The following is an 11,729-nucleotide window of genomic DNA, read 5'->3' on the forward strand; positions in this document are numbered from 1 at the left end:
TTTCAATACTTGTGTTTGGAGGCATTTTTATCATAAACTCCTTTGTTTTCCAGTAACAGCACATTGTTACATTTTGTGTTAATGCCTTTTTTCAATCTTAACACTTCAATAAATGTCAAATGGCATTTGGTTTCTAAACTTTGGACACATGACTGTTTTTTACACATTTTAAGCTAAACATATTACTTATCATTATTGAATCCAGATACGGATCGGATCGGCCCCTGAGCATTGTTATACGTATCGGATCGTGACAAGAAGGGATCGTCCCAGCCCGACTATACAATATCTGAATGTACAGACATAATGTAGTGCGATGACTCACCTTTGTAAAGTGTGATTTCAGCCTCAGGCTTTGCATCGGGGGCAACACAGATGACTGAGTACTTCCTGCCCGCCACCCAGTGCTGCAGTGTGTCTATCTCAAAGTATGGCTCTGAAGGAGGAACTGAATCAGAAGAATAGCAGCTCATGTTTTATATTTGTCACGGCAGTAACGTAGCATTATTCATCGCATTAAATTTGGGTTCAAAATAAGCAGCTGCTATCACAGACGACGTGGATGTCACGCTGTCAGCTTTTGAGTGATTTACTGCAGTTAGCTTTGCTGTTGTGTCAAGTTAGAATACAAATTGTGGACATGAATAGCATACAGCATTGAAATAGTGATGGGGCTGAACCAATGCTAATCTATCATAGAAAACACCAAACAGTGCTCTCCTCAGATCAGCCCCGAGCTAAATATCTGCTTTCTGCACTGATCAAAGCACTCTTTGCTTCTCCACTGTTCTACTCCACTATCCTTTTATCTGACCATAAATAGGAATTCCAGCAAGAGGAAAAAGCTTTTAGCACAAGGGACTAAAAACTATTTGGCAGCAAATTAGAAAATCTGTCAATGGTAGTCATCAAAGAGCTGTCTTTGAATGTGAAAGCCACTCTTTATCAAGATGCTGAGGTCAATACAGCTAGCATTACAAAAACTGATTGTTAGTTATGTGCCAGCTTTTAGCAAGTGGGAGGATGAGAAAGTATGCTCTATGTTAAGGTTTGTTTGCTTTCATTAGAATTCAAGTGCAAAGGCTGAACAAAAGATGGAGTTACACAGTACAGGGGGATGTGCGCAGATGAAGCAGGTTGAAAAAGTTGTTGCAGAAAAGGAGAGACACAAGGAACGTGGGACAGGTTCGAGGGGAAGCAGGATGTAGAAGCTCGGCTAAATTCTTTCGATAAATTCTCTGCAAACATTTGGGGCTAAGCTGCTGGACCACAACAAGCCAAACCTGCCAGGAAGCGTACTTTGTCTTCTGCCACATACATTTTTCCCCTAACCACCAGGAGGAGCTGTTGCTGTGTGCAGTGTCGCTCCATGGCTCTATTCCGCTATTGAGACAGATGAGATGTGGCTGCAGCTTCAAACTGATTTAAAAGAAGCAATTGAATCTGTGTGGACTGTGATGGCTTACCCAGAGCCCTGCAGAAGCGCACGGTGCAATAATGAGATGCATTTGTTTGTTTTCCCACCTCTTCCCTTGGAAGATGACTGGGCCATGCATCTATTGACAGCCTCTGCACTCTCAATATACTCTGCCATGTGCGCTGCTCACAAGCACATCACTTGTTGTGCAAGAGGAGTGTGCAGCATCCTAACAAATCCTAAAATATGGGAGAAAAAAAGTTTCTAAATGAGCCTGGCAGGTATTTAATTTTTTGTTTTGATTATTTATGCTGGCTTATCCTTTATCTCTCATTCACTCCATCATTGCTCGGTGAAGACTCCTCCTCTTCCCAACAATCCTTCTTGACCACTGCAGTTAAACTGCAGAAATGCGGGGGTTAGAACTGGGAATAACAGACCCCCATCCATCACATCCACTCAGCGAGGCACGTGACCCAGTCCTTGCAAGATGAACACTCTAATGCGATAGATACAGTAGCACAAGAGGGACGCAACAAATAACATTCTCTCAACTCCATCCATGCGGTTCTGTTAATTATTTCTTTCTCGCTTCTTTGTCTCCCTACCTGTCATACCTGTTTTGTACTGCCTTTGATTCACACTGTCTTTTCTTGCTTTTGAGCGGCTAAGATTAAAATACATATAACTCCAAAATAGAAAAGCACAGTCTCGCTCCTAGAGATCAAGTTAGAAACGATGAGATTCAGTATTCATTTAATCACAAAACCTCCAGTGAGATGTTTCCACCCTATACATAAGCATACCATAACAAATCCCTGTTTCAAATGTTAAGGAAGATTGATCACAAATCTATACTCAATGAACATTTAGATCAATCAACTTTTCAATATTCAGTGCAGCTTTGTATGATTCTGTAAAAACACTATGTAAATAAGATATAGATGCCCTCCGTCAAACAGAGCAGTACAAGCTTAAAGATAGAGTGAAGTGTTTGCATCTACTGTCAATGGCACAAACACACTGATGCAGAAGAGTGACTATGCAGACATTCATCTGTTTCAGTCCAAAAACAGACTTCCAGTGCGCAGAGATAAGGCATGTGATATAGCTGATTTTGCGTGAAATATTTACCCCCAGAGCGTATAAGTCTGTGTAAAGCTTGTTATGCTAAATTAAGAATACAATGGGTGCAAAAATATCTCATCTCATAAGACCCAATAGACTGATGCCATTGATTTTTCATGTTTCAGAAAAGTGCACCTATACTCTGCTCTTATGCATGAATTCATTATAGCAGCTTAGGTCTCAGGTGTGTGATCTCTGGCTATGAAAGCCCCTCTGTCTGGGTTGGAAGTGGAGCAGGTGTCGAGGACAAAAATAAGAGCCGCCCATTCCCGCCTCCGCTCTCTCAGCCTCTCATACCTTTTGTTTTTGTGTCCATTAAATTACAGTTAGGCTCCTATTTGACAGCAGTCCTCCCCAAATGGCAATTACAGTCACACAGAAGATCTCAGACACAAAATGAAGCTCCTAAATTTAGCTTAATAAGACTTAAAGATTATACCAAGTTCAAATTTGGAACAAGGAGGAGTCCTATTAGTGTTCCTTCTCACTTTTTCAGCATTTGCCCTGCAAGAACCCTTTCACCATTAATCTGTAATGCACCCACCGCTCACTAGTGTTTAACACATCATCATCTGATTGGGTTACATCTCTGTGCAACTGTCAGAATTTTTCCAAGAACAAAGTCCCCATGTTCTACGATGCCTATGTGCCCCCATTTATAAGTTTCTCCATTATTCATAACAGGGAATTGCAAAATGAAGGCTCATTATATACTCTTCAAGTACTAAACTTATTAGCTGCTGCTGCTGCAGCAATGAAAATACACCGCCACCTCCCAGTTCCTTAAATTGTCCTCTAACCTCCGACTAACAGAACTGATAATAAGTGTACATGCACACTTCTTTTGAGTCTATGGCAAAGGGATGACTAACGGTGTCTAAAACCAGAACACATCAAATGCAGGTTTTTCTGAGCATTTGCACGAGGCATGTGTGCAGGCATGTCTGCGAGTTGTTCATTAATAGGATTAAATGCTAAGGCTAATGGTATGAACCGAGAAAGTGAATGTGGCAGGTATGTGACAGACAGAGTGGGCTAAGTTTCAGCAGTGGGGTGCTGGGGGTATAGGTTGTTATTGTCATGGATTACTCACTGCCACTTGATCTGCCTATTGCGGTAATCCCCTATCTAAGCTCTGCAGGAAGGCAAAAACACACAGGAGTTATGTCGCGGCAATGAAAATGTCTTGGAAAAACATCTCTTTGTGAAGCCCTAGATGGGGCATATTGACATTTTTGCCTCCGTCCCTGCTATTTACTGCCTGTGGCGATCCATCTCGAATTAGCCAGTCATGATACCACTCCCTCTGACCCAAGAATCCAATTATAACAAGCTGCGATCTCTGTTTTGTTTTCACGATGCAGCCCTGCGCCCCCCCTTCCTCCCATCTCCCTCCACTGTATCTCATCATAAAGAGTTTATAGTGTTTTGATTTGATGCGGGGCTTGATGGGATACGGCCATGCTTGACTGGCGAGGGGTGTGGGGGCCTCGGGAGCTGTACTTCGGTGATTGAGGAGTCCACGGGGAACTCATCAGAAACCGTGTGGTTCAAAAAACATGCAGAGTTTTTCCAGTCCCAGTTCAGCACTAACCGGAGATTGAATTCATCAGCTCATTATCAAGCCCTGGATTAGTCACGTATTTTGAATCAGTTGAGCTGGTGGCGTGGAACAAATGACCCTTCAGAACTTGAGTTTGTGGCATTTCTTTCCCGCAGTCGATCCTTAAACCCTAGTGATCCCTTTGTATGGAACACAGCTGCAACTGTCCATCGCAAGGCCGAAACAGCTGGAAAGTGTTCCCAGTCCGCTGGACAAAAACACCAGCTGAGGATGCCACATGGCTTCTGATGTGGTTATTATCTGAAATACGAAGCACTCGCAGTTGTGACAAATACCACTACAAGCAACCCCCGATGCACCTAGACGCATTGTTGGACATTTTGACCTGTCCAACAATGTAGACAGCCGTGGTCATTGTGCAAATAGCAACACAGGGTAAGTAATGTGGGAATATGGCCGGCTGTGGGTGCAGGTGTACGGCATGCTCCAGGATATCAAACGCACTTTTGTGGGACCCTATCCCGCACCAGCCGCCTTGCCTCCCACGGTCCCCCACTCCTGTCAGGAAAAGCTGCTCTCTTCCCAAACAGAGAAGACTGGAGTCGCCACAGCAACTCCCCCCCCCTCCCCTCCATCATCCTCCTCTTCACAAACCCCCTCTCCACAGTCGCCAAAGTGCAAGAGTGAATAAGAGAAATAGTGTGACAGAGAGAATGAAGCGAGGGGGGTGCACGCAAATGAAGTGTTGGGCCGGGCCGCGTAAGAAAAGGTATCGAGTTCCTTGCCCGCCACATATGGGCTTACTCCCACAAGCCCGACGAACAGGCAGACTGAGAGAGACGGCGGTTGTTATAAAGTGACAACAGGTGGTCCGGTGTAGTCACACAATTACCTCCTCTCCAGCTCGTGTGCAAGGAAGAACTTTTCAATCACGACTGTGGTAATTTCTTCTTGTGCAAGGCTGAGACAGAGGCGGCCCAAGGCTTCCAGAGAATAGAGAGAACATATTCTTTCAAGTGTAGGGCTGGTTAAAGCTTTGGACCTTGTGGAACATGCAAGAATCGCAGTGGCTGCTAGATATAATTTGAAGCTACCAGCTACTTTCTGCTTGATTTTTATTTTTGCATTTTTCAAAACGTAAGGTCCAATTTAGAATTTAAGAAAATATGTAGTTTTGATTTCAGTCACTGCATGGATTAGTGCAGCATTAACCTGGGAAGATCTCTAAGAGGACTGCATATCTTCTCAAACATGAGATCTTAGGTCCTCTATATAGTTTTAAATATTGTGGATTGCACATATAAAACAATACATGTATCAGGGACATATGTTTTTTCTTACTTAGTACATTGAGCCTGGCCAGGTCTGATATGATTCCTTCACTGCTTTCAGAGCGGCCGGCTTGACAGTTGTATGTGGCATCATCTTCTAGTTGAATGTTGTCGATTTTTAAATGATACTGTCCTGAAAAGAAAACAAATGCAGAAAAGAAAAGACAAACAAAAATCTGTTTGTTATTCAACTTCATAATGAAACAAATTCAATTCATATACAATATTTATCCATATTAGATTTCATTATAACTGCAAAGTTTCTTTTGAGTAAAATAAAATAATTTACCATGTGTTTTGGGATTGGGGTTTATACACTATCCTCAACGCTTATTTGTCGTCATATCAGTAACAATTTTTATCAGGGTGCATTTTCTCTATGATTAATAGGATATATATAGAATGATTTAATTGAATCTGAAATTTCCAGCGATGACAGAATAAAGTGTCTATTAAGTGATGCCAGGCAGAGTTGTCCCCTGTATTTCTACATTTGCATGCCAGCCGGCTCTGATTTATTTGATGGCTTGCCATAACCTGTTTGGATTAGACTATGTGTTTGCGGTTGTAGATTTCCTGGCTCACAGAGGAACATTAAAAAAATAAAAATAAATTGTATCTCAGTCTGACAAGTGTGGCCCAAAATGCATGCGTCAGAATAAGCTGGCGAGATCATTAACACCGACTACAAGCAATTTTCACACGAAAGTTCACATGCTGTGCCTAGAGACTGAACTTAAAAACACATTCATCTGGAGTTGAACATGAGTAGTGCAGTCACAATGCTTTTGTTTTAAATATGCATTGCCAATATCCTATGCAGTTTGTGAATATAGTACATCTGTGAGATTTTCATTCGTGACTTTTGAAATGATGGCTTACCGCACTTACTGTCTGGTTTACTGTAGCTGAGCGTGTCCGCTGCCAACTGTCCATGTTAAAGACACTTGCTACATAACTGATAAAGGTCAGGCTTGTAGAACGCAGCATGTAAGCAGGAACATCGAGGTAACATGGATGCTGTGAAATATCTTGATCATCTTGTAACAGCCTCTGAATGTGAAAGGTTATGTGTGACATTTTTCAGAAAATTCCACCTGTTAATATCTTAATGGCATGTTCAATGATGTGGAGCTTTTATGAAGATGTGATATGGAATGTGCATGGCGGCAGGTCATTAAGATAACGTGAGCAAGTCTTTTCACTAGTCTCTGTGGAGCCACAAACTTGCGAGTTTTCATTTCAATAATGGAAAATACCTTTGCCATTGAACATATGGCTACTTGGAGTAGAAACATGCCACATCTTCATGCTTTTTGGAACCAGTCACTTAGCCTCAAGGTAAAACACCAAACAACATTTCAGATTCATATCGTCTTACTATTTTTGTTGACACGATGCGACACGGTATTCATAGTTCATTCAAGTTTATTACTATGACAGTACTATATTATTGAGAGCTTGGTTCAGGAAACAGTTTATGTTTGGAACAGTTGATAAGCAAAGCTACTGAAGCTGCTATAAGTATGTTGAAATCAACACGGGCTTCTTGTGTGTGTATAAACAGGATTTCAACATGAGTGACTGATGCAGACAATCAGTGGAGGCTGGTTCAGTATCAAGTGCAGTCGAGTCACTCAAGTGTCATGTTGAATGATTTGGCTTTTTCAGTGCCCTGTCGAGTGATTGCTTCCACCATTGAATTTTCACAATCTTAGTGCATGAATTTTCTGATTGCATGTAAACTCATATGGCCCTTGTTTAGGCCTAGGGTTTATGTTAATGTTTATTATTTGTATCCCCAAGAGAATGTTGTCAAACTGTCTCCGGTCTTATAGCTTTTACTGGTGTGAAACTAAAGTGACTGAAGCAACACCATTTCCAGTGTGTTCATGTCAAGTCTATAGGCATTATTACAAGGTGTCTGTGTGATAGGCTCCTCTAATGTTGTGAAACCTCACACTGTGACAGTAATGTTGAGTTTGGGTTATCATGAGCAGATGCTCTTTGTTTACTTAGTCTTGGCTTTTAATTAGCTTCTACTTTTTAGAGATTATTGTAGAGATTCTGCGACACAATTTCTAAGCTGCTATATTTCACTGACTTGTTGGCACTTCCCTGCTTTATTCTTTACTCTTTACCAGTGAATAACATAAAGGGATGTGTGAGACACAGTTGACAATCAATACACCTCCTATGCCCAGGTGCACTGTATTGCATAGTGCCACCTGCTTTGCTTAGTGTTGCTGTTGCAAATACAACTGTTAGCATAGTTTAAAGGAGCTTCCTTCTCTTCCTGGGTCTTATTTAGAATTCGGCTTTATTGTAGTCTGATTCTTCTGGTTACACTAATTGTAGTGCAATTAATCAAAATCTAATCGCTATCACAATCTCAACTTTGGTCTCTCTCCTTTATGGTCATGGGGCTTTTTAATAGTCAGATCTACTGTCAATTCTGTTACGGTGCTGCGTTTGGACGCATTCTTCATTATACTTGAGCTCAGTTTTGTTTGCAAATTATAATAGTAAAAGATTGAATTATTAATATTCATATGAGATTTTATTTTTGCGATTTCGCACTTAACCATCTTGCATTTGTTAAAGAAAACCATGCGTGTTTGATTACCTGTCATTTGTTGATGGATGGATAATAATAATAATAATACTGCTGATTATTTTCTGAATCTTAGGGCAAATATAAACCAAACCTTTGGTAGCTGTATGGTCAGTCTGATAAGTCGACGGTTGTATATACTGTACATCAGACTTGTGAGGTATCTCTCTGCACACTACTCACTTGTTTTTGTGCTTCTCTTTGACATTCATGAGATCCATAATTGCCCTTTTTGCTCATCATCTATACTTCCTGCTACATTTAGATTGACGCTCTCCTCAAATTTGGCCAAATAATTGAATTCTGGCCTCTTTGATTTTATCATCAAAATATTAAATCATTATTTTGTTTCAGTTTTTTTGCGCCGCATTATTTTTAACTCCCAACACTTGAGTTGAAACCCAATTTGGTGTAGTGGTTATTCCCAGAGCAGAGGCTTTACCTCTCCTGAGGTTTCCGATCATGGTGTAGCGAGGAAAGCCAGGCAGGCTCCTCTCTGGTCCCAGGAGGAGGCCGTCCTTCACCCACTGCACAGTCCCAGAGGCACGCAGCACCTCACACTTGAGCACAGCTGTGGCCCCGCTCCGCACAGTCAGGTTCCTGGGTTCCGACCGGAACACCTGCTGGGCCCCCGAGTCTGGACACGTTTGAGGGGACACACAGAGATGCGTGAATGAGGTTGGGATTCATGTGGAGACGTGTGTGGCACTGACAGAGCCCTTCTTTGAGTGCTTTTGTCCATGAGTAAGACGCCTATTATTCATACTGGCATATGCTTTATTGATGGCAAACTGCCGTGATATGGCCCTGAAAATGAGTCAATAAAGTAATTACTGCAAATTAAATCAGCCCTCGGCCGTGCAGGTCCCGTCAGGGGTGAGAGGAGGAAAGCGAAGGGTATCTGAGACCTTGTTCACCTGCATTTTTTCTTTATGTCGACATCCCACTGGCTAATTCCTCCTGGGAAGACTAATGATTATCACTCTAATCCCTCTTGTTTGTCATAGAGGGGTGGGCTATCCTTCAGGCACTTTTTCTGGTGACATTCGGTGGTGCAGAAAGGTAACCTTAAAACAGACCACCTACTGTATATGCCCCTAGCGCCAGAGCTGGCAGGAAATGATCATTATACATAAGGCTTTATGAATACATTCTTCCTGAAGAGACAAATGCACCTACATGGACCAATTAGTTGTTAATATCTGAAGGAGGTTTTGGTTCAAACAATTCCCCACTGAGGAGGCTGCTGATTCGACTTGCCTGTTTGATTCTTGACCTTCATTGAAGCAGTGACCAAGTTGTTTGTGAAGTGCATGCTCTGGTGCGTCTGACAACATGAATGAGAGGCAAAGCTCTCAGATCAAGGCTGAACCAGTCACCTCACGTCAAATATGAAGGGCAAGATTGGCCATTACAGAAAATGCATACAAACAACTAAACAGTGCAGTGCATTTGCATACAGTTTACATAAATGAATACTCAACAGCCCATAGTGATGGTCCTAATACTAATATACAGAAGTCTTTTTGTACCTTTAACAAAACTGCATGGTCTCACTCTTTCTTTTGTGAAAGCCAAGAAATGAGAACAATTTCATTTTCAATTCAAACTAAAGCATTACTCCCTCAGCTGAGCACTTGACTGTAGAATATCATTTATATCTCCTGGCAATAACGTTGCTTTAATCTAACAAAAATGCAAGTCCTTGACAAAGTTTTCATTTAACATTTTACAAAAGAAACATAATTCTCTACAACCTCAAAGTTACTGATATTCTACTCATAAAATACAGTGTTTATCGCCATTTCTATTAATAATAAAAAAATAAAATAAAAAAACTGCACTCACTCAACTGCCTCTTTAGATGCTTTTCTGAACACTTTCCACCAGGGTTTCCATTAGTCGGCTGTAGCCGGCTTTTGACCAGTTTAGAAAGCAAATGGCAGGTAAAAATAATTTCCATCAGCCAAATTGACCAAAAGAAGAAAATATGGAGAGAATATAGAAAAATGTACAACATTTGACCTAAGTCAGTGATCAAAAAAGTTTCGATTTACGCCCTTAACCCATTTTACATATTGCAGTTGAAGCGCCATCGTCGCACTGGAAATGAAAGGCTTTTCTCTTTGTGCTTCGTCTGGACAGCGTTGGGTCGTAAGTGCAGATGAGTATGTCTGCGTGACACCTGCCGTTCTCCATCGTCGCCACACGCAGAACTTTATGTAACTTTTATTTAATGTTTCTGGCCCATAAATAAAGCCTTTTCTACTTTTGCAAAATATGAGTGCCTGGACCTGATCGTTTTCTGCACATTCCATTGCCTCCTTCCAAGAGCACCATTTTTTTGCTGGATACCAGAAGCTCCCTGCTCTAATTTCTGTTACGCAGAACAGTATGTTTGGATTTGAGCTGTTTCATTTTTCGTACATCATTGTTTCATTAGGAATAGCCATGTTTTTGAACCCACTAAAGCACTTGTGTAACGCTCTGTCTAAATCTAGATTTTTATTGATTACAAGCCACTTTTATTATGTATATATTTTTGAATGAATGGTCGTCATTTTACGACCCAGCCGCCCAAAGTGGCCGACACTTTGGCCTGCTTTCCACCTAGAACATATAGTTAAAAGTTACAATGGTTTCTCTTACTTACCCCAGGCCAAAAGAAGCATGTGCCCTATTAGAGAGACAGCCTGGAATGATGAAATGTCCATGTCCATGCAGGCGCTGTCCCTGTTCACAGTAAAACAGTCAACAACAAAATTGGAATTGCAAAAGGTCAAAACATCAGTGTATTTGATGAGCAGCTGCAGTTGCGCTCTGTTGTAAACCAATCCTGCAGATCCTTGCCAAGGCAGCATATACCAAAATTATGGTCAAACACATTCAACTGCAGTTTATTGCTCGATAGTTGCCCGTTATGTACAATTTGATTTTAAATTCTCCCCCATTCCTATGTTTAATGGAAAGTTTACAAATCATCAAACATGAAATAAGCACTGATATTTTTTACGTTTAAAAAATATAGCATTGAGCATTAAAAAGGCAAAAGCATTAAATTTGACTTTTGCTACTTGCTTAAACCCTGGACTATACATGCATCTTACCAACCACCTATAAGTGATAGCACGATGGTAGTAATTGGCATTGACAATGTTGTATTCCTCAGTTAACAAACAGCTCTATGTACAATGTGAAACTGCTCGGTGGGAATTAGTAATTTATGTAGACTATAATAGAAATTTGACGTTTCACTTCTATCTTACGCCTGGTGCAGCAACAGTGCTGGTCCCGGCGACCAGTGGCCTGAGGGCCTTGCTTAGAAAAAAGACACTGTGCTTCAAGAGCCTACTATTTGCAGCTTCTTCTCATCTCATGTAACCTACTTCATTCAGCAAGAGCTCAAAGGCTTTTAAACTCTTACAAGACAAACTGCAAACTTTATTTAGCCCACTGTGAGCGAAACACTGTCCGCCCATGCTGACGCTGATATTGAAGAAGGGGTTGTGCACGCTGCAAGAACGTGATCAAAACACCAGCACGTGCCTCCAGCCTCCATGTACCCGGCCACCCCCGGTACATGGAAAATATTAATGTCTGTGCGGTCTGTTGGACAAAAGGCTTAGGGAACAACCACTGTTGTAGGCTATATAACATCGCCATTCTCCATGGATG

At 41.4% G+C, this 11,729-nt stretch overlaps 1 protein-coding gene across 1 annotated transcript in view; it reads right to left on the reverse strand.

Moving 5' to 3' along the window:
- Positions 1 to 10,253, reverse strand: part of nphs1 (NPHS1 adhesion molecule, nephrin) — a gene marked incomplete at its 5' end in the record, with an annotated part of 33,568 nt that extends 23,315 nt beyond the window's left edge. Inside the window, 4 exons of the mRNA XM_079560663.1 lie at positions 326 to 448; positions 5,451 to 5,573; positions 8,497 to 8,691; positions 10,130 to 10,253. Of these exons, the coding sequence (XP_079416789.1) occupies positions 326 to 448; positions 5,451 to 5,573; positions 8,497 to 8,691; positions 10,130 to 10,253 (565 nt within the window). The remainder of the gene's footprint in view (positions 1 to 325; positions 449 to 5,450; positions 5,574 to 8,496; positions 8,692 to 10,129) is intronic.
- Positions 10,254 to 11,729: the final 1,476 nt, after the last annotated feature.

This window comes from Gobius niger (genome assembly GCF_951799975.1).
Source record: "Gobius niger genome assembly, chromosome: 8".
Taxonomy (NCBI): Eukaryota; Metazoa; Chordata; class Actinopteri; order Gobiiformes; family Gobiidae; genus Gobius; species Gobius niger.